General features: G+C 42.7%; 1 protein-coding gene across 1 annotated transcript in view; it reads left to right on the top strand.

The window, feature by feature from the left end:
* CARNMT1 (carnosine N-methyltransferase 1) overlaps positions 1-24,811 on the top strand; it is a 197,872-nt gene that overhangs the window by 16,158 nt on the left and 156,903 nt on the right. The window contains exon 3 of the mRNA XM_086961282.1: positions 2,499-2,662. Coding sequence (XP_086817408.1) covers positions 2,499-2,662 — 164 coding nt within the window. The remainder of the gene's footprint in view (positions 1-2,498; positions 2,663-24,811) is intronic.

Genomic DNA, 24,811 nt, shown 5'->3' with positions numbered 1-24,811 from the left:
ACAACAATATTGACTTTTCGAACTAGAGGTCCACTATAAGAAAAATAAAATCGAGCATTCTACATTCTACATTATACATAGTTTCATTTACATTTGGTTTTTTTTAATAGATGAAATTCCCCTGTTAAATATCGAAGCTGCCCCTTTATAATGCAATTTTAGAGAAATCCATTCGGTGTTTTTCACAATTTCTTGCAGTGATAATTGGAAAGTTATGCGGCATGTTTAAACAATCTTTAAAACCTAGCAAGCCTAAAGAGAATGCTCTATATAGTTGAAGGTTATATCTATACTGTTGCAATTGTTTAATGTATGTTAATTAATATGTGGCCCCTAATTTGTGCAGGAGAGACGAGTAATAGCTACTTGTACCTCTTTTGTCCTATTTACTTCTTTGCCTTTGCTATTTAACACACTTATCTTTCATTTATCATTAGTTGTACAGTAAGTGTAGATCCTGTCTTGTTCATGAATGCATTTACATTCTCTGAATTAGTTTTTGCTAGAAAAGTATTTTTTCTTAATGTAAAATGTTTTCTTAAGAAAATGCAACAACGTTTAACCTGCATTGTAAAAAACAAAAAAACCTGTTTGTTATGTAGTGAAAAATAAATGGTTCTGGTATAATTTTTCTGAGAAACACGCTCTCTTACACTTCATAGAGTAGTGCAAGCTTCCTTCACACATACAGACCGAATTCAGAATGTGCCGCAGCTGTACAAGCCTTAACCGTGACTCTCACACGCTGTACAACATAGTCGCCTGCAGCTGTTCACGCTGCTCTTGCCTTTTAGCTCCTCAGAGACTGAATAGCAGATACTCCCAAAGTAGATAAGCAACATGACAGTACTCAAGGAATATGCCAAACAGTTGGATGCTGTGAGTGAACCTCAGGAAAAGGACTTTGTGTTACCACTGAACAGTCTGCATATCAGTGATAGGAAGTCTTCTCAAGTAGTGTGTCCATATCTGCAAACAGGAGTGTTTGCAGTGCCTGCAAGAAGCACATGGCATATTGTCCAGTTCCCAATACCTTACTAGGAATGTGCTACAACTGCTGGAAGCAAAGATTTGAGTGATGTCTAATTCTGGAGGTAACATCTGAAGTGTTGGGCTAGTGTTTGTCATTGGGTAAGGTGTAGATCAATGCATTTTCTTGTTTATTTGGAACTGATTGCATGATATTGTTATGTTTAGTCTCCATTTCCCAAACCCGTTGTACTTTGAAGCAGTCCTGAAAATCAGCAGGAGTAAATTCTGAGGATGGATTGAAAAATTAAATTGTACATAATGATAAAGGCACACTTGGGTAAAACTGTGGTGCAATGCAGCCCTGATTTTCTGCTTTCCTTGAATGCCCTATATTGTTGTTACTGACTGATGTAAACATATTTTCCTTTAAGTGTATTTTAATTTTGGAAGAAAGCTTTGGTTAGCAACATCAACATTTACCAATACACTAACTACATACAACTATATTTGATAGTCTCCTCTGCTCCAGACCTCCAAAACATCAAACTTTACAAGACGCCCATGTTCAACACCCATCCCAAGCTTAACCCCACCAAAACAGAATACCTGCTATTGGTCATTAACAAATAGCAACAGTTAGCCTCAACTTTCCTCAACACCCTGAACCTAGACTCATGTATACCCCACTTTCACTCAATGCCTAGTCACTCAGATTAAACCCAGATTCAGTTCTGGCTTTCATGAGATACATCGTCACCAAAATGACCTGGTACCAGCTCTCTTTTTGTAAAAAATTAAGACTACTTCTCTGAGAAAGTGACTCTAGCCCTTCTGTTCGTGACCTCCTAGTCTCAAAACTGGAAAACCAAAGCAGCAAGCCTTCTCTATTTATATGCATCTAGGATCTCCAACAATATCCGCATATGTATTGGCCTGCACCAAATCTGTTACTATTTAGGTAAGAATCCTCTCTTAAAAGAACACTGCACAATTGGGTAATAAATACATAATCCTCAATGAGCCAGCTACTCCTCCTATCCAGGTGAAGGCGTCTTTCCTCTCCTACAGTTCTACACCACCTTTCGCATTGGTTTATGCTATGTAAATACGAAATACATACATAGTATCCTTTAAAGGCACCTACCTCTTTGTCAACATTATTTTAGAATTAACATTGAATGAGTGTTTTCGTTCTTACTGCAGATGATTACGTGAAGCAATATGCCTAAAGGTGCCTCGTTATAAAGTACAGAAAGTTGGGCTAACTGTGTCCTTTGCTTCCTCAACAGTAAATATTATCAAGTGTAATTGCATCTTTTATGTTTAAGGCTTATTGAAACATGTATTTTAAGAAATTTTCATTTCACTTGTCCATTTCTGTTCAATACTAAGAGTAACATTGTTAATTGCAAATACTTGAATCTGGAAAAATGCCCCTCAACTTGTTCTGAGGCAGATATTGTACCTGCTGACAGGGTTTTCAACACTGTTGGATTTTTTCTGATATTTGTGTATGTTTGAAACAGGGAAACAGAAAAGTTTATCCTGCGTCCACGTTTGATATGGACAAATTAAAATCTACAATTAAACAATTTATTAGAGATTGGAGTGAAGATGGGAGGACAGAACGAGAAGCCTGCTATCAGCCAATCATTAATGAAATTATGAAGTACTTTCCCAGAGACAAATGGTAAAACCTAACTTGTATCTTTAACCACATTTTAACTTTGTAGCTCTTTTAAATATGTATCGACAAAATATTGTTCTCTGTAGTCTGGTATTCTACGTGTACCGCAGAAATTGTATGAAATCGATATGGTTTCATGTTTGGGCAAAAAATCTCCTTATCAATTTTTCTTTTGTCTGATGATGCCCATGTCTTTTGTTTTTAATGTAATTGTTTTCTGGAGCTGTAAATTAATATAGCTGTGTTCTTGTTTACACATATTAACTTTAAGATTCTGGGAGCTAAGCTTTGGTGTTGCTATTTGTAATTTCTTGAATGTTGAATCATAAAAGTTAGTTCCAGGTAGCACACAATAATGAAATATAAGAGATCCACTGCTTCACCAATAGGTCTTCTCACAACTACTGAAAATTGATTACACAGGATCTACCTACTTTTTTTCTATCTGCCCAAAATAATCTTCCAACACCCCCTCTCCCCCTTTGTAACTATTGCATATCTCACATTTTATTTTTTAATACCAACACATTTTATTGATTTTTAGGTCTCACCTGAGGCTTTTGCTGGTCTACAGCTTGAGTTCAAGAGCTCCTGCACAGTTGCCATCTGTGTTTTTATTGCTGTAATCATGCTCCTCTTCTTGCACTACCCCTCCTTTCTCCCCCTCCTCTCCGTCAGTTTAATTTGTGTCTTCTATCACTGTGAATGCTCCTACCAGGCACACACACCATCAGTCGTCGGTGCATGCTTCCACCAGACACACACGCACCACCAGCCGTCAGTGCATGCTTCCACCAGGCACACACGCACCACCAGCCGTCACACACTACCAGCCGTCCGTGCATGCTTCCACCAGGCACACACCACCAGCAGTCAGTGCACGCTTTCACCAAGCACACACACCACCAGGCGTCAGTGCACGCTTCTACCAGGCCCACACCACCAGCCATCAGGGCACACTTACACCAGGCTCACACACCACCAGTGCTCACTTTCACCAGGCACACACACACACACACCACACACACCACACACACCACACACACCACACACACACCACACACACCACACACACCACACACACCACACACACCACACACACCACACACACCACACACACCACACACACCACACACACCACACACACCACACACACCGAGCCGTCAGTGCATGCTTTCAGCAGGCACACGCACCACCAGCCGTCAGTGCACGCTTTCAGCAGGCACACGCACCACCAGCCGTCAGTGCACGCTTTCAGCAGGCACACGCACCACCAGCCGTCAGTGCACGCTTTCAGCAGGCACACACACCACCAGCCGTCAGTGCACGCTTTCAGCAGGCACACACACCACCAGCCGTCAGTGCATCAGGCAGGCTCTTCTAAGAGTTTCTTGGTAAATATGTGTTCGATGCCTGGGAGGGAGAGGGTCGAGTTTCCTTAAACCATGCTGAGTATGCAGGTGCAGTTCATGAACTCCTGTGTGAGTGAGTCATGCTGCCTGGGGCTCACTCGCTGGACACTTGTAAATTGCCTTTTTCTCATTTGCAAAGTTCGGCGCATAGCTAGGCAGCCCCCACAGCCCCGGGAATGACTGCTTCCTACAACCAAAATGGAAACAACATTCAGAGCAATGAAAACAAGTTCATTTGATGCAAAGAACTGTTAACAAAAACCATGTCCAGCTATTGTAGATCTTGTAATTTAAACAAAACAGCAGCAAAAAACAAACCAGCATTGGCATAGCCAATAGGTCTCGCTTTTTTGACCCTATAAGTATTTAGTTATGCAGCAGAATAGCCTTGGTGCAACAACACCAACTGTTGCATGGCTAAACACTTATAAGGTCCCAAATGCGAGACCTATTGGCTTTGCCAAAGCTTGTTCGTTTTGACATTACTTTTTGGACAATTATGGCCCAGCCAAACCTGCAGTGAAGTTCCAACCCGCCACCCACCCCTGATGAAACAGACTACCTAAAAACAATTCCAACATCCCACCCACAAACAGCAAGTTACATTTTATTTTATGGAGAATACAAGTCCATTGTAAAAAGCAAAGAGCCTCCCGATCCATCACCATATTTTCGTAAATCCGTGTCAATGAGGGAGTCCACCATGGGAGCCGGAGCCAAGACTATATCTCTGTGGTTCGCCCATATTTTTGCATGTTTCGGCATGCACCCCAGAGCTCTGTAAACTGTTTTTTCCATACACATTCAGTGCCCCATTCCTTGCATCCAGGTGCCCACTGTGGGCTGCAACACATCTTTCCACAGCCTTGCAATATCACGTTTTGCCAATGTTAGACCCAGGAACAGTAGGTGTCTTTTATACTTTTTGCCTCCATTTCCTTTGGTGCTGTGAAGTAAGATCTGATTTGGGTGAAATGGGATCTCCCATGACAAGACCCATTCCAGACATGTCACCACTCCCTGCCAAAAACCTAAGAGTGCCGTGCACTCCCATATTGTGTGTAGAAAGATACCCTCATGCAACCCACATCTAAGACACACTGGTGAAGTTGGGAACTAGGAAGCCAAGGCCAAAGAGTACAGTTTGACCCTGCTCATCCTGTTAATGTTGGTGGGGGTTTAAAGTGAAGGGTTTGCATGCACATCCTAGATTTTGTTTTCTTCCCCCAACCCCTCACCACCCCCCAGTGCCACATTTGCCCTCACAGTGCCAGTGCCACATTTGCTTGACTTTTGGAGACAAGAAAATGACTAAGGGGAATGCGCGTGGCCTCCCTCCAATGAACGTAACTTGCTGCCAGCCACTGGGCCAAGTCAGAAAGTGTAAATCGTGCAGCTGCCCACTTTTGAAAATAAAATGTTTATTTATCTAGAACTTGATACAGCACTTCAGTAATTTCCATGTGCTGTAAATAACAGCTGATTCTGTTACCTAATGTAATGCTACTACTTTTGCCTGGAAAGAGTGCTTGATATTCGGGTTATGATCCTGATCTTTACGCCTCTTTCCTAGTTTCAGTGAGTTTGACTCTGAGGCTGCTGGGACTGATGGCCCCCAGCATCCTGCTGGGCAAGTACTCCAGGTGGCAAATGTGGGCTCTGCAGTGGGATCTGAAGTCCCATTGGACACAATATCAAGGGGATTTCCCCAACTCCGTTTACATTTCAAAGGAGACTGCCAAAGTGCTCTAGTGGTGGATACTGGACCGCAATTGGGTCCATGGCAAATTCCTTTCCCTTCCTCACCCAGAGCTGACAGTGGTGACTGATGCATTGCTTCTGGATTTGGTCGGCCATCTGGGAGAGCTGGAGTTAAGAAGTTTTTGGTTTCCGGCCAGTGCCAGCTGCACATCACCCTTTTGGAGCTGTTGCTTTTCTTCTGCCAATCAAGGGAAGGCTGGTACAAGTGCTGACGGAAAACAACACTGCAATGTGGTATTGCAGCAAGCAGGGTGGTGTGGGGGTCATAGGCCCTGTGCCAGGACTCCTTGCTCTGCTTGAAGTGGCTCGACCAGCAAGGATTTTGCCTGGTAGTAGTGCAGACTAACTTGTCTGTCTGCACCTAGGGGATCACTAGTAGCAGTTACATCTGGAGGTAGCGCAAGGTCTCTTCCATGAGTGGGGAGATACTTGATTTGATCCGTTTTCCACCGCAGAGAAAGCACAATGTCAGCGCTTTTGCGTGTTGAAGCTTCCAAGGCATCTCTTGCTCAGCGACTCGTTTTGCCTCGAGTGGAGCTCAGGACTCCTGTATGCCTTTTCACCAATACAACTCCTCACCAGAGTTCTCAAGAAGATCAGAACAGACAGAGCCAAAGTCATCCTAGTGTGGTCTGGATTGGGCACGGAGAGTATGGTATATAGAAGTCCTGGTCTTGAGCATATGTCCTCCGATCAGACTGCTCCTCCACGAGGACCTGCTTTTGCAGCAGCCAGCTAGGGTTCTGCATCAGGTTCTTCGCAGCTTACACCCTCATGTGTGGAGATTGAGCGTGGACAATTTAACGCCTCCAACCTTCCACTGGAAAAGGTTGACGTAGTCTTGGCAGCCAGGTGGCCCTCAATGAAAACTGTATGTCTGTTGTTGAGACAAGTTTATGGCTTGGTTTGTCACTTGCCAGACTGACCCCCCTCCATGCCGAACTGTCTGACGCTTTATTTGTTCTGTCTCTTGCACTTCAAGGCTTTATTTCAGTCACATTTGATGTCCTGTTTTGCCCTCTCTGCCTTCTTACTGTTGCAAGATAAAATAAAAATCTTTATCTAAAAACTGATGCGATGTTTTAAAAGGGCTGCAACACATTTTAACCCCTATTCTTCCCCCCCCCCCCCCCAAATCTGGTCCTGGCTTATGATGTGCACTTCGTTGGAGCTATTTGACCTCCAAATAGGTATTGCTTTGGTATCTAGTCAAAAGGTGAGGAATCTGCAGCTAGAATTCCCTGTCAAAAGTAAAAGTTGATTAACCTTGGGTAACTCTCTTCCTTGTAGAGGCTCTAACTGCAGATTCCTCACAATTCACACATCATCCCTGTTCTATGATTGGACTCTGTCCATTATTAAGATCCCAAGTCTAGGAATCTGCACACTGTCTACCAATTTGCATTTTGAACTCTGCGTCTGGGGGCGCAAACAAGTCTTGTAAGCAACTGACATCAGTGCATGGGAGTGGAGCTGATATCGCCCCCGCACTTCATGTCCGGAGAGTAATGGTGTCAGTGCAGACCCGCAAATCTCCACCTTTCGGTGTACAGAAGTACTGATGGAAAACGTTTCCTGATCCAGTCTTGACGCCTCTGGAATATTAAAAGTCGATTAATCTGCAGCTAGTTAGTCTCTACCCGAAAGAGCATTACCCAAGGTAAGTAACTTGTTCTTCCAAATCCAATCTAACAGGGAAAATACTTACATTTGGGGGTCAACTATAGTGTTCTAACGCCAGTCTTGTAAAAGATCATTAAAATATAAATAACTTAAAAATTGATTTTGTTATTCATATTAATTAAAAGAATATAATTTTAACATAAACGGGATACTTCAACTCACCTGTAAAAGTTCTCTAAATCATAAAATTATGTTCAAAACAATATTTTCTTTTAAAAACTCTGATACAAAGATTACATTGTTTACTAAATAAATTAAACCAAAAACAGTGAAACCTAAAAAATACCACACAACTCATTAAAAACAATAAAATATATAATTGTTTTCAAGTCACGTAATTTTGAATTTAAAATTAACATACAATTAATTACATGCCAATCTCATCATTTAAATAAGTATGTATGACATTACAGTGCAAATTATTACAATGCATTAACTCAAACTATAAAATTTAAATATTTTAAACTTACATTTTTTTTACCTTATTATAAATTTACCTAAATAATATATAATTAAAAAACAAATTAACATTAATATATAATTAAAACCTTTTACCCAATCTTTCAAAAAGTAGACATTTAATGCAATTTAAAATATATTCCACTTTTATACTATTCCACCTTTACACTAATATCTAAAAATATAAAATGCAATAAAAAAAAATATATATATATATATATATATATATATATATATATATATATATATATATATATATATATATATATATCCAAATCAGTAAGCTGCCCGTACCACTACAACTACAAGTACCAAGATGCCTGTTGGCCACGCCCATTGAGGCGGGACTCGAGCTATAAGTAATTAATGCAGCGCTATCATGCAGAGTCAGAATCCTCAGTCCCTGATGAAATGCAGAGAAGCATGAAACGCGTCGGACTTGGAAAGAATATCGGCAAGCAGTTTGTCATTACTCGCACACGGCAACCTCCAATAAAGAATTTCAAGCAGATTTACCTGTTGTGGGCCTTTCCTAAGCGGGCAGCTTACTGATTTGGATATTTGCGGCCATGCCTGGGTCGCGGAACGGCCCCGCTGTTTCAAGACAGTCCAGCAGTCAAGCAAGAACGGCGAGATTGCATTAGGAGCAGGTGCGATGTTGGAGGAACAAGGGTGCCGGTGCGTGGTGGTGAATTCATGCGGCATCCCACTGTGGTGAAATTTTAATACTTTGAAAACTGCGGATAGCACTCGACCCACTAGGGAAACAATTTAACTACAAGTACCAAGATGCCTGTCGGCCACGCCCATTGAGGCGGGACTCGAACTATAAGTAATTAATGCAGCGCTATCACGCAGAGTCAGAATCCTCAGTCCCTGATGAAATGCAGAGAAGCATGAAACGCGTCGGACTTGGAAAGAATATCGGCAAGCAGTTTGTCATTACTCGCACACGGCAACCTCCAATAAAGAATTTCAAGCAGATTTACCTGTTGTGGGCCTTTCCTAAGCGGGCAGCTTACTGATTTGGATATATATATATATATATATATATATATATATATATATATTTCACTGAAAAAACCTCGGTTTGACACCAGTTATAGTTAGCTGGAAATTTTACTGACATAAAACCATTGAAATTCCCACCTTATAGTTAGTTGGACTCACTATAACTTGCGCGCCTGCAATGCACTGCTGATGACGTCACATATTACATCACTCATGACATGGTCAGTGACATCACTCTTACTTTATAGTTGTTGTTAACACCATCACTTATAATTTTTTTAATTTCAATCTGTGAAAGAAAGAACAAAAAATTGAAAAATATTAAAACCTGTATTTAAAAAATAGAAAAGACAAGGTATAAGGTTGAATCATACAATTTTACAAAGAAATAAAGTTAGAGATAAAGATTCAGAAAGGAAAATAAAGTAACGGTGAAAGATAGACTGAGTCAAAAAGAAATAGAGTAAATTACTAAGTGAATAAAAAGGAGGATAGATTCAGTGACAGAAAAGAAGGATAGAAGAGAACAATAAACTTAAGATGTGTAAGATACTAAAAGAATGTGAGTAAGGTAAACTAAATAAGGAAAGGGTGAATAAGGAAATGAGAGTGAGGGAGAGAGGGGACACAAAGTGAAGGAAAGAGTGTCAGATACAGACTGAGTGAAGCAACAAAGAAAGATAAATGAGTGAAGGTGAGTTATACTAACTGATTGCAACAAAAAAGGAGAACCCAAAATTATTTAATTTCGAAAACAAAAGGGAGAAAAGATGGAAAAGGGAAGCGAAGCAGAGGGTCTAAAAGCTAGAAAATGGTGCATGAGAAAAAAGAAAAAGCAGAGTTGGAATAAGGAAACAAAGGTTGAAAGATATGTGGAGTTAAAGAACAAGGGTGAAAGAGAATAAAACAAACGGCAATGTGAGTATGTAAAGAGAATTGATATAAGGTAGTAAAAGACAAGTGAGCATGAGACAAGATGAGTACAAATTTAAAATCACAATACAAAATATAGAATTAATTATACATGTTAAATGGTTTATTTTTGCTGTTCTCAGAATATATCAAATTTCACTAAAAACAGTGAGTTGAAGGTATTAATCATATAACAGCGGGGGAAAAAAAACACAATCAAAATGATTGTGTTTAAAAAACCCATATAATATAACAAATCAGAACTCATCAAAAGTACACTTACTTTCCATGACGTCAAATGCTATGCTATGAACAGCTTGTACTCTGTTTTGCTCTAAAAAATCCGTGCCCGCCACTTTCTGAAAGAAAAGGTCTTTGTTTCTGAGTAATATGTTACAAACAATAAATGACTTTTTGCTCTCTACCACACTTCTCCTCAAGGCCAAATCGTGTAAGAGCCAATTTAATCTCTTCGAATTCCTCAAAGCAAATACCGTCATTTTCTTTTTCCCCGACTTTCAGAAAGAAAACGTCCCAAATCACTTTCACAATCTTGTACTAATAATATCTCCCCTTCTAGTTTACTCATGTTTCACATTTCCTATAACATTGATACCACTTACTATGAGGCACACTTACACTAACTCTATGACTTTTCCAATTTTTTCATTCTCTTGATCTCCATTACTAACAAAGCAATTTTAAACAACAGAGTAAATCATATCAACTCTTTGAATCATTATAGACCATTTAGGTATCTCTGAATACTTTACATTTTTATTTATTATGATCACTCTAATTCACAAAGCAATTTAAAACAGCGGACTAAAATTTATCAACTGCTCCAATCTTCGTAGGCCACTTTCCTTCCCTAAAATTTTGGTTTTAAAAACACTAGGTAAGAATTATTTAAGTCAAACGGTAAACGTTTTTTGAAAGTTAAAACAGAATCATTGCAGAATGACCAGCCGTTTCCAGATTTTAAATAAGCTGTGTAATGTCTTGAAGTTGTTTAAGGACCGTCATGATATATAATTGCTGCAGTTACAAAAGTCCTTCCTGATATTGACAACTGCGAAGCCACAACATTTTTAACTAAAGTTCTCAATTTAGTTCCATCAGACCTACATCGTTGGAACATTAAAATGACTTACTGGCCATAACTTCGTATAAATAATGTGGACAACATTGCAGACTTACATTGGCTGCACTCCATATTTTGATCGGCTGCTTTTACTAGCTTATTAAAGGATACTGATTTACTGTCAGGCAAAGTTAAATATATAAATCTTTCTGGGTCTACACTAGTAGTACTTGATAGCCTACAGTTCTCGCAGTCATGCTGCCATTGAGAAGAAAGGCCAAACAGATAATCTACATCTACACCTTCATCTTGCAAAACATCAAGCATATACATTAAAAACTCTTGACAATCCTGCTGAATATTTTGAGAGAATTGCGTTTGACCTGAACATTTGTCTAAGAGATTTCGAATTTTAGATACACTTTCTATTTTTGTTCTATCAGTGCTACATTTCTCTAACACAGAATTTAACAAACAGCAAAATCTTTGATCCGAATTGACCACAATCTGTTCTTTTAAAGTTTCTAGAGAAAAGACAACATTAACCACTACATTAGCATAGCAGTTGACACCAGAACTATTTTCAAATTGAAAACCAACAACATCTTGAACAGCATCCATTTTCTTTCTGCTTATAATTTCTGGTTCATCGACTTTTCGTGTTTTTGCTACAACCTCCCTACTATTGGTCACATTTCTTCGTTTCCGGCCTACCACACGTTTTTCAAACAAAGGATATTGAGGCAAATGTGGCGCATACTCTCTTCTTAACCTATTGTATTCCTTAACACAATCTAGATCTGCACAAATATTTGTCTCATCACACTCAATCAAGTACAATCCAGATAAAGTTCTAACTTGTGATAATGCCACATAAGCCATACCCTCCTTGAACACAGAACTGCCAATATTCACCAAAGCACTGTCTACACTTAAACTTTGCGATTTATGGATTGTCACCGCATATGCCAAGCAAACAGGAAAATGCTTACGGCGAACATATAAGTCTTTAACAAGCAAAAAACTAGCAGAGCAACAACCAATTTGCTGTACATCCTCAATGCCATCAAATTTAATTTTTATAAATTCAATTCCATCTCTATTTCTGTATTTCTCAAAATCAACATTACCCATTGATCCATTTACCAGACCTCTTTCAACATTTAAATTCCTTCTCAAAATAATACGGCAATTTAAGCACACATTCAGAGTCTTTTCAAAACCCGCAGTTTTAGATATAGTCTTCTCTAATGAATCCAATTTAGATTTCATATTTTCAGACAAAATAATTGTTGCTCCCATATGCTCAATTCTGTCAATAGCTTCCAGTTTCACTATGTCTTGGTTTTCTAAATTCAACATTTTGTTGTTGAAGATGGAACATTCTTGCAGAGTTGGCATCAAACATATCCCAGATTTCTTCTCAGTAATTTTCTGAAAAATATTCTCTGGCAGAACGTCTTCATCTGGATACAAAATTGACAATAATCTTGCATGTAAAGCTTCCTTCCCATGCTCAGTCACTTTTCCAATTCTAACATCTTGTAGAATATTCTTATAATCTTCATCCTTCGCCTGACTCATATTTTCACGCAGTTCAGCATAATTGAAGTTTAACCATATATTAACGTTGCCAATGGTCCCTTGGCACTTCCTGGTATCTTCATGCGTCAGTAGTTTAAACACTGGTTGTCCTTTCACTGGTGTCAGCTGCAGAAGATCACCGAAAACAACAATGTGTTTGCCACCAAATAACACATCATACTCTGTTTTAAGAATGTCTTGCATTCTCAAATGCACAAAGGCAAGCATGACATTGGAAACCATACTTACTTCGTCAATGATAAGAAGTTTCATCTTCTTTAGGACTCTTGAAACTTCACAACAAGCATCTCCAGATAACTTGTGGTATTGTAATTTGTTATCGTGCTCCACTGGCCGCATCAGTAGACGATGCAAAGTAATACCTTTAATGTTATGTGCTGCCAGACCAGTTGGAGCGGTGACAACACAAGACAGCGATGACTCAGCCCTTTTCTGCAAATAACATGAAATTGCTTTAATGAGGAAACTTTTTCCAGTTCCTGCTTCTCCACTCGCGTACAGTCGGACAGGCTTCAACGACGTACATGAGCACTGTTTCTTCTCATGACTTAATACATGATCAATTTGGTTGGTAACTTCGTCATATATTTTCCTCTGCTCAACGTTGAGTTGCCTTTCAAAATCTTCTAAGTTAACCGCATCTTCCTGAGCATGTGCCATGGCTCTTTCCACTTCAATCATGGCAGTGGCAGCTTCATTTTCGATAACTGATCCTCCTAGTGGATCCTGACTCAATGAAGTGGAACTCTGACTGTCCTGAGAACTGTCTCTAGCAATCTCGGCTGCAAGTGTTGCTTCCTGCTCGATTTCTGCATTCAACATTTCTAGATATTTTGGAAAAACAGGACATTCTATGGACTCCTTGGCTGCATTGAAAGAATCTTCATAACAGAGGAAATCTCCAAGCAGTTCCTCTTCTGCACGCCAAGGCTTGAAAAGTTGCAAAAGAGCTTAATAGAAAAACTCTTTTCTTTCAGGAGATTCGCAATTCAATTTTTGATGATTAACCAATTGGCAAGATAACCGATCAGAACATTCGTATGCTCCGATTTCTCGATGTGACAACATCTTTAGACTGAAACTGTACAACTTGTTACTGAGGCTCTTTTCATGTGAAATGTCATCCCACATATCCTTCAGTTCTGTCTTTTCTTTTTTTGTGATATAAGACGTCACATACCGAGCCACAGCCATACAGTTGTCAGCCACAAACTGTATATCCATGTTCGCATTCCACATGGACAAAATCACTGGGTTGTAGTCGTTGATGTAGTTGGACTCTTCGTTTCTTTTTAAATTGTATGTATTTTTGGGTGATTTCCTCGTCACATTATGTCGCAGCGAAGACATCAAATTGTTCACTCTTGGAGGAGCTTCGCGGGCAACCAAGATGGCCGCGTAAGCTCAAAGCTCCGTGGACCGTCCGACCGTCCGCCCGGCCTCATATATCCTGCCTGAAATCCTGATCCACGGTGGTGGTACCTTATTGCTGGTGGTCCGCTGAAGCGGGAGCTGCCTTCCGCCTTCAAATCGGTGGTTCCAGTGCTGAGCTACGTCGAGCTGAACTCCGTGCCGGGACTGCGCCATTGTCCCTCCGGACTCCGCCACTTCGCATGATTGGAATGCGTAGTGGCTGCCTGCTGTCCCCACTGGCGAAGTGATAGTATCTCCAGCTCACGCTTTCAACAACCTGGTCTTGTTTGTTCGGCCCTAACTCCCCGTCTCGCCGCGGACCCGGGCTTGGGTGGCGCTCCGCCTTTGTTATCATCGGACCCATCATGGCGGGCAGAGGTGATCCCGACAGGGCGTCGGACAAAGGTGGTCGAGGCAAGTCACAAACGCAACTGAACCGCATAGAGCGCGATGTTCAGCCAAAGACACCGCCCGCAACGGGGGCCACGGATAAGGGCCCTCCATCGACTAGCTCGCCTGATGGGTCGGAGCCTACCCTCAGCGACATTATGGGTGCCATCACGAGCTTCCGGGCCGATATGCAGCAGCAACATGAAACTCTGACTCATAAGGTCGACACCATGGCTGTTATTACTCTTATAAGGGCCGACTTGGGCAAGACCAATGATCGTGTGAAGACACTAGACATTAAAACCTCCAGCCTAACCTCCGACGTCTCGGAGCTACAGACCGAGGTCCGTAACCTGCGGATGACTACAGACCTATTCTCGAGGAGACTGGAGGATTTTGAGGGACGAGCCAGGCGGCAAAACGTCCGCATAGTTGGTGTACCGGAGGGCTCCGAGGAAGCAGCGACAGACCTATTTGTGGAGGAACTAATCCAAACCCATTTAGCACCCACTGGACTGAGTAACTTTTTCTCAGTGGAGCGTGCCCACCGGGTACCGGGCGGCCCGCCGAAGTCAGGCGTGGCGCCTCGACCGATTGTGGCGCGCCTCCTCAACTTCAGGGATCGGGACGCGGTCCTGCAAGCGTCCAGGAAGCATGGACCGCTTCACTACCAAAATGCAGAGGTGCACTTTTATCCTGACTTCACGAGGACAGTGCAGCGTCAACGTCAGAGCTATGCGGGAGTAAAACGGCGACTCAGGGAAATGGGCTACAAATACTCCATGATGTTCCCTGCCTAGCTCCGGGTTGAACATAAGGGCCGTGCCCTGTTCTTTGACTTCCCTGACAACGTGAGTGAATGGTTGGACACTGTATCTCCTCGGCGGGACGAGCAAGAGGACCAAGATGGAGGTGCTTCTGGTGGTCCGGATCAGTGAGACTTAGCTCTACTGTAAGGTTCGGCTTACGGCACCCCCGCTTCAAGTGACTGCCGGTGCTGGTATTCGTTATCTAACTTGACTCTCCTGGCGCTTACATGGTGGGTGGCGGGATGTGTTCATGGAGATTCCTTACTCCTCTGGGGCTTTTCGTAGACTAGTTAATGGGGCGACAGGCACACTGCTGGTTGGGGGGGCTTTTTAGTCTGATGCAGGGGTGCAGGGTGGGGGGTATGTTCGAGCGAGTTTTCTTGTTTGCTGTTTTTTTCTTTCTTCTTTCTTTCTGGCAATGGGTCATGTACACTGTTGAACTTTACTTGATGTCGGTGTCTGCTGGGACTGGGTGGGGCGGGCTGCGGGGTGATGGGGGGGTAAGAAACTAAGAGTGCTCAGTTGGAACGTTAATGGGTTGGGAGACCGGGTCAAAAGAGGGGTGGTAATTCAATTGCTTAAGCGACACATGCCTGATATTGTCCTCCTTCAAGAGACACATTTGGTGGGTAACTCGTGTAAAGGTCTTAATCGCAAAGGCTACAAGATGGTGGCCCATTCCGGGTTCTCTTCCGGATCTCGGGGGGCGGGTATCCTGATGCGTGCGTCCCTTCCACTAGAGATAGACGTCACTGTGATTGATGAGAGGGGGCACTACGCAGCAGTGGCCCTTTCGTTACTCTCGGTTACTTTCGTTACTCTCGGTGTACGTCCCCCAGGATTGCAGTCCAGTACCCTCCAAGACCTTGGTGGTGCCATTTTGTCTTTGCCGGATGGTCTGCTGATAGTGGGGGGTGATTTTAACTCAGTCTGTTCTGGTTCCCTTGACCGTCAACCGCCTCGAGACCTCCGTAGCTCCCAACAATGGCTGCCCTCCTTTCTCGAGTCAATGGGCCTGGTGGATGGCTGGCGTCTTCTCCGTCCGACGCTCCGCCAATTTTCCTTCCTCTCGGGCGCACACGGCAGTCTCTCCCGTATCGATTATGTTCTCACACTGGCGGCGCACGCGCCGGCCGTGTCTGAGGCCCGATTTCTGGCACGGGGCATCTCTGATCATTCCCCCTTGTGGGTCTCCTTCGACTTTAACGTGGTCCTGTCGGGACGGCCAGCGGCGATTAACCCGTGGTACTTCCGTAATTTTAAGACTCGCTCCCTCCTGGCCAAAGCCATAGACCTCTATTTTGCAGAAAATGTGGGTTCGGTTGGCTCGGCCGTCACCCTATGGGAGTCCTTTAAAACTGTGCTTAGGGGCGAGGCTCTTGCACTCATCGCAGAGGCCCGAAGGGCCAGGGATGCCGATCTGCTGAGCATCGAGGAAGAGGTCTTGCGTCTTGAGTCCCAACTGGGACCCGAGCCTGACCCTTCGGTTTTACATGCCCTTTCACTGAAGCAAGCGGAATACCATGACCTAGCGACGAATGCCGCACTGACTCTGGCTAAGGAACAGCAGGGCCGTATCTACGATGTGGGCGATAAAGCCGGGAAGCTGCTGGCCTGGTTGGATAGGAAAGAGATGGCTAGCCGCGTAGTGCCTGAAATTCTGGGTGATGACGGTGCTGCCCTCACGGACCCGAGTGCCATAGTCGAATCCTTTGCTGGTTACTTCCGGGGGGTCTACGCGTCCAATTCGGACCATTCCGAGGCTGATTCGACGGCTTTCCTTTCGGCGATTGATCTTCCTCGCCTTTTTGAGGAGGACTGTGCCGACTTGGATAGAGACATAACTGCTGATGAAATCGCCTTGGCGATCCGCTCATTGCGTACGGGTAAGGCCTCTGGTCCCAATGGCATCCCGGTCGAGCTATATAAAATTCGCCCGGATGTGGTATCCCCGCACCTGCGAACAATGTTCTTAGAAGCATTTGAGGCGGGCCATCTTCCCCTTGATCAAAGACTGGCCACTATCGTGGTCATCCATAAGGAGGGTAAACCGCGGGACGTTTGCCGGTTGTATCGTCCTATTTCTCTCCTTAATGTGGAGCCCAAGATTCTTGCCAAACTACTCGCCAATCGACTGATTGGAGTCATTGGCGATTTAGTGCATCCTGATCAGTCGGGCTTCATCCCCCACCGCAATACTGCCCTGAACTTGCGCCGACTTCACGGCGTTATGGCTAGAGCCCACACTCTCGCAGAGCCGGCGATACTTGCGTCCCTCGATGCCACAATGGCCTTTGACTCCCTCGAGTGGCCCTACCTCTGGGCAGTGCTGTCGAAGCTCGGTTTTGGGCCGGTCTTTGTGAGCTGGGTGAAGCTACTATACGCCGATCCGCTGGCCAATGTCACGGTCAATGGCCGCCTATCAGCATCGTTTCCCCTTCATCGGGGTACCAGACAGGGTTGTCCCCTGTCGCCTCTTCTGTTCGCCTTGGCCCTTGAGCCGCTCGCGGCCATGCTGCGTACGCACCCGGATTTACGTGGTATCACCTGGGCCCCTGGCTTTGAAGACAGGATCTCCCTGTACGCGGATGATATCCTGCTTTATTTGACCTCCCCTTGTAGGTCCCTCATTGTGGCCTGCGACGTGCTCAAACTTTTCGGACGTTATTCCGGCCTGATTATAAACTGGGCCAAGTCCTCCCTGTACGTCCTCAAAGGGGATACTCCACGCCTCCCCAGAGGCTGTAATATTCAGATTGCCAGCCATGGCTTCAAGTACCTGGGCATTTACATCTCCGGGAACTCAAAGATGCGGTACGACCACAATTTACTCCCTCCTCTCCAGCGTCTACGGCGTGACGTGGATAGCTGGCGTAAACTCCCGCTCTCCCTCCTCGGCCGCGCGGCATTGTTTAAGATGATGTCCCTGCCCAGGTTCTTATGCGCCTTGCAGAACGCCCAGGACCCGGTTCCGGCCCGCTACTTCCGGGAACTTGAGTCTCCAGCGGACCCTTCTTTGGGACGGCCGACCTCGCGTCGCAATCCATAAGCTCACGCTTCCATGGTACGACGGCGGCATCGCTCTTCCGGATGTGCGTCGGTACTATTGGTCCTCCCAGCTTGCGGCCCTCAATCATGGGTTCTACGGCCCTGTGGATAGTCCCGGATATGCCATGGACAGATGGCTCCTGGGTGGCGGCAACTATTACCGGGCCCTGTATTCGAGGTCCTTAGATCGGCGGATGTCGGGTCCGACGAGGACGGCGGTCCATATTTGGCGGGCGATTACCAAGGCACAGGGCTGGCAGGGTAGACTGACCAGATTCACCCCTCATATGATTCAGACATTCTGGGTAAACTGAGGCACACCAAGGGCTTTGATAAATGGGACCTTATCGGCATAACCAGGGTGGAGGACATGCTTTCCAGGGGCATCGTTAAGACCTTCCCTCAGCTGCAAACCGAATACCAGTTGGGTGACTCGGAGTTTTTCCGTTACGCCCAGCTGAAACATGCACTGCTCTCGGCCATGCCAACAGACGGTTATATCCCCGAGAGCTCCCCATTGGAGGACAGAATACTAGATGGGCATATGCCAGATAGCGCAATCTCCCTTTCCTATAAAAAACTGATCAATGTTCGTACAGACCTTCTCCTTGGCTTGCGTGATCTATGGGTGGCAGATGGTCTGGAACTTGACGACGAGGACTGGCAGAGTGCGGTTTCCTCCCCTAAGGAGGTTGCAATCTCCTCTCGCCTCCGTCTAGTGCAGTTCAAGATCTTGCACCGGGTTTATGTGACAGGTCCCCGACTGGTGCGCATGGGGTATTCGCCAGACGGACTCTGCCGCCGGGGTTGCGGTGCCCTCGCTACCTTCCTCCACATTCTGTGGGAATGCCCTGTGATAGCCTCCTACTGGAGGAGGGTGCACCGGATCATGGGTGAAGTTACCGGAGGGGTCGTTAACGCAGAGGCTCGGCGGTGTCTCCTTAACGTATGGGAACCGTCTGACCACAACACAGCGCAGACTAGGTGGGTGACCCTGGGAAACAGGTGGCCAAGCGGGATATTGCTCAGAAGTGGGGAGCGGTCACGGCCCCCCTGGTGGTGCAATGGAAAGCCAATATGGATTGGTGTATGTTCCGAGAGAAGACGGTCTATGTGGCAAGAGGGAGACCCCAGACATGGCACAAAGTATGGGGGGCCTGGAATGCATATAGAGGGGACATTTGTATACCACCGGAACCTGTTTCTTTAGATGAACATGTGTCGCCCTGACCTGTTACTCCAACTGTGATGTGTTGTATTGCCCTCTCCTGATTTTCTTCCCCCCCCCCCTTTTTATCCTGAATGCTTCTCCTTCTTTGTCGCTTCCCTGCTCATCCTTCCCTACCCGTCCCTGACACCCTGACTACCACTGGACTCCATTGCCATCATTTCGTGCCCTAGGGCGTTTCTTATTGGTTTAGTTTTTCTTATAAAACATAAAATTAACCTTCAACGATTATGTGTGGATACTTTCGCACTAAGGCTCTCCTGTATTTTCATGCTGCCTTGCCTCCGGGATGTTAGGCTGAATAGCGGTGTGCTCTGTTTTAATAAAGGTTTTCAAAAATATTAAAAAAAATAAATAAAAATTGTTCACTCTTCCTTTAGATATCACTGATCGTGGAAACCCAAAACGACATTTTGTATAGAACTTGTTCTTGTTTCTGAATTTACGATGACAGTACTTTCCACAACTATGGTTTTGAAAGCGTAAAACTTGTTCTCTTAAACTTTTGTCTTCCTTTGTGTTTGGAACAGCACATGTAGAATACTGTTCTATGAAACTCATCACTAAGTCATCCGGATCTGTTCCAAATTTGGGTGCATCTTTGATCCATAGCAGCATATGTATATGAGGAGCACCTCTTGCTTGATACTCCTTTCTCCAGAAGAAATCCAACACATCTCCAAGAGGTGGATTTTTCTTGTTCGTAATGAAAGACATCATAGCTTCAAATCTATGATTGAAGTACCTGCCTACATTGACTGGATCCAAAGAGCACAGTTCTCCGGGTGTCTTGAATTCGATATTTTCAATGTTTCCATTTGCCTCTCGTAGAAATTCAAGTAAGTCTTCCCAGCCATACTCGGCACAGCTGAGAGTGAGGAACCATGTGCGAGTTCCTAAGTTCCTCAGCATACATTTTAAGTCACCATGACGACGGTACCAATACTCATTAGTACCATGCTGACATGCCATGAGATTAATCAGGTGAGAATCCAAAATACTGTCTTGCACATTGACTTTATCCATAAACTCCCTTGCCCAGATATTTTGCAACTGTACACCACTTTTCAGGATGTGGTTCAGACAGATCACTTTCATACAGTAGATGAAACAAATAGGGAATGCATTGACGAAACCTAGGATCTTCTGCATACAATCGTAAAGTCCGGTATTCATAAGCAGGAATTTGATCAGGTCGCTCATCATATCTTCCTCCTCGACCTGTTGGAAATAACTGTGGGAAACACCGAGCTTCCAAACTTTCCTCCCAAACACTAATGGGACTCCCTTTGACTTGTTTCATTTGAAACAACTCAATAGCATTCCCCATGACTTCTTTAGAATGCAAAGGATGAACACTATAATGTTCATATATTTCTTCATTTTTAGAGGCATCTACTTTCTCTATTTGTCCAGTACACAAATCGCTGTCCTCTTCTTCACTTAGTTCATCTTCTGCAACACATACATTCTTGTAGTACTCATTGTTTTTCATCAAATACAACGTTGCTTTTTGACTTTCCTAACATCCACTAAATCTTGCCAGATTTTCTTACTCTTTGTCGGAACCCCATTAACTAGGATAACCAGAGGTTCCTCTTCCACTTTGTCTACACCAATTGTATCAATATTTTTTTTCAAATCCAGAGGCAAATAAACAACTCTTCCCTTTAATCCTCTCTGTAAATCTGAAGGAGGCAATTTCCCTGTCTTAGGCTCCATTCGAACAATAGCCTGAAAAGGATGAACACTTTGAATCAAAATAGATTCATAAGTATTTAAATCCTTCAGTTCAGAAGGAATGTCAACCAATTCCAGATTATTATTACCCGCTCTAGCAGGCATCCGGTTTTGATTTAATTTGTTAAAACAATAAGTACACATACGTTGATCTGATCCCAAATCAAAACGATTTTCTGCCATCAAGTATGTTGTAAAATCCTTCCATTCACTATTGTTTACCATTTCACTTTTTGTATATAAATCCACTAACTTAGTCTGATTCTTATAATAAGTCCGTCGACAACACACACAAGTGAAATTAGGCCTCTCACTTGATTTCACCATAAACGTGGAAATTTCCTTGTGAAACTTATCTGTACACTCTCTTCCACATTACCTTCTTCTACTGGGTCAATTTCAACATTGAGTTTTGTTACTTTGCTAGTAAAGAGAACAATTTCTTCACAAATATTCATCACATCTACTTCAGAACCATGCAAAAGAGCAGTGCTTAATTGTTTAAGCATAATTGCTGGACTCTTAGCATAATACAACATTCTAACTAATTTCCTCACTTTATTATGATGCACTGCTAGCATCCTGAAATGATGAAAAACACTCTGGCATACTCTCCTGGAAAGACAAGCCAGTGAATGACCATGCAAACCTGTCACTTCTCTCACTCTGCAAGGATCTAATTCTTGCAACAACTTCATTTTCTGTTTTAAACTTTTCTTATTAAATGTCCGTACAAAATCACAAAGCAAATTGATGGAATCCTGTTGCACACTGCAAATACTACTACACTTCCAGGTGTACACTGGCCCTTAGGACGTCTTCCTAAAACTTCATTACCTAACACCTCTTCTGCCTCTATTGACACAAGTTTTTCTTTTTCAACCGGATAACCGTCTTTCACCTCATAAGCTCGACCACTGGTGTCAACTGCATGCACCAAATCATTGTCCTGGAAATAACTCTCCTCATCAAAAAATGCCTCACAACTTGAACTATGCATCCATTCTCCTGAAAAAACATCACAAAAATTACTACGATTAACTGTTCTCTTCCATCTACTATTTGATTTGAAATTGCCTTGTTTAGTTTCCTAATTCTATTGATTATCAAAATAAATAACTTTCGCCTAATTTCAAAAGCCTGATCAATAATTTTCTCTACATTTTTCTTTCTCTTATAAAAAGCCACTTTCTGTTGACCTTTCTTAATATTTTTTAACAAATTGCCAATTTTCCTGTTGCGGAACATTCGTCTACGAATGTCTCTAAACAGATTTCTCCTTCTACTACCATGCACAGAGTTATCTCCTGCTCTAGCAGTAACATTTTTGAGGGGCTTTTCCTTCCCGTTTACATTGGCTCTCTCTTTCTGAAGTAAAACATGTTCTGTAGTGATACTTTTTCGTCTGCAAATGTTTCTTAAAAAAGATTTTATTGTCTTACCCAGAGTTTTTTTTGGTGACTTGACAAGTTTTTATTGTAGAGGACTGCTGCAATGGTTTACCAAGGTGGGGTATAAGTCGCTTTGCTTCTTTTCTTCTCCTTTGCCTTGAGGGCATGTTTGAATTTTTCAAAAAATCTTGAGTTGAATCTGTGGTAAATTTTTAAAAAAAATGTTATTAAATACTATTACCAAACAGTAAATCAATAACAGTAAGCAAACCATTAACACACTAGATGTCAATTCTACCTATGGTAATTTAGCAGCATAGACAGAATATGTACTGCTAGAGTTTCATAGCCAGTATGGGGCATATTTACAAAGCCTTTGAGCCATTTTAAGTAAAAAAACACATTTTTAAAACACATCAAGTAAGTAAATTATTCTCCCAGATTCATGGGGAATTGACTTTTGCGTCACTTTTAACATGGGGAAAATAACGTGAAAGTGGCTCAAAGTCCTTATAAATATGCCCCATGCTGACTATGAAACTCTAGCAGTACATATCAAGAAACCTAAATGACTTCAAGAAACGTTTTTAAACACATCAAGTAAGCAAATTATTCAACCCCATTCATGGGGAAGTGACTTAAAATGCCCTAACACACATGAGGGCGTATTTACAAGGCATACTAGTCTCTATCTAAATTAAATGAATCTTTTCTCTCCTTAGCAAATGCTTTTTGAATTTCAAAACAGTCTCAGACACACACCAATTTTTCTTTAGCAGAGCAAAGGGTATACACTCCAGAGGCTGCAACCAGATTATTCTCCCAGATTCATGGAGAAGTGACTTAAAATGCCCTAACACACATGAGGGCGTATTTACAAGGCCCTTGCACCACTTTTGCATCACTTTTAACATGGGGAAAATAACGTGAAAGTGGCTCAAATGCCTTGTAAATATGCCCCATGCTGGCTATGAAACTCTAGCAGTACATATCAAGAAACCTAAATGACTTCAAGAAACGTTTTTAAACACATCAAGTAAGCAAATTATTCTCCCTGAATCATGGGGCAAGTGAAATATTTGTTTAAAGAAGCAGACACCATTTTTTCCTTCTCTTAAATTTAAAAAGCAATGCTTTCCCTTAAAAACGTTTTTCAAGTCATAATTTGAAAACACAGCACAGCTCCTATGTACAAGCACACCCTGTCACTACTAATACTTCACATTATCTCCAATTCCAATTCCTCAAAGAAACAAAATCTTTTTGTAAAACATTTGACACAAAGCAACATTTTAAATACACAACTTTCTTCCTAATTTTCTCCCTAAAGCATACTAGTCTCTATCTAAATTAAATGAATCTTTTCTCACCTTAGCAAATGCTTTTTGAATTTCAAAACAGTCTCAGACACACACCAATTTTTCTTTAGCAGAGCAAACGGTATGCACTCCAGAGGCTGCAACCAACAATGGCACAGAAATGCTGTAATTCATCACACATATCTCTCATGTCACGCAATCAAAACTCTTCCCTCACTTTTTTCAAATCAACACCCTTCCCCCCCCCCTCTGCCCTTATGCCTTTTTTCCATAGCAACTACCTCCCGAAAGACCTCTCATGTTTACAAGTTCACACAACAATGTTTCAAATGAACTATGAACTCTCAGTACACCTGCTTATCCAGTGCAATGTTTCTTAAAATGATTTTTTCTTAACTATTCGAATTACATCCTTTCAAAGAACACATCCATGCAACCTAACTTTCTGTTTTCAGCAATCAAAATCCACCAATCACTGATACTGAATCATTAGCACTAAAACTCCACAATTTTTTTCATTACAAACTCCTACTGTTCCAACTGCCATTTCATTCCCACACTTCATCTGACTGCAGCAGAACCTCCTTTCACCATGTTTTCTGTCTGGATTCTTGGGCATAGCTACATCCACTGGGCTCACAGGTATGCTGATAACAGAAATTTACACAACCTCAAATTACAAAATGTGGAAATCAAATGGATTGGCCAGAGAGGATTGAAATGTCACCAATTGATACCATTGGTGAAAACCTTTTTGCATTTGCCAAACCCTGACCTCATAATAGTGCACTGTGGAGGAAATGATTTGGGCACTTTGACTGGGGTAGGTCTGGAAATGCTTTTAAAGGACACCTTTGAGCAATTGATGGCACTTTTTCCTCAAACTG

This window comes from Lissotriton vulgaris, chromosome 3_1, assembly GCF_964263255.1.
Source record: "Lissotriton vulgaris chromosome 3_1, aLisVul1.2, whole genome shotgun sequence".
In the NCBI taxonomy this organism is placed as follows: Eukaryota; Metazoa; Chordata; class Amphibia; order Caudata; family Salamandridae; genus Lissotriton; species Lissotriton vulgaris.
The sequence above is the reverse complement of the archived record's forward strand: the minus strand, read 5'-3'. Positions and strand labels throughout refer to the sequence as shown.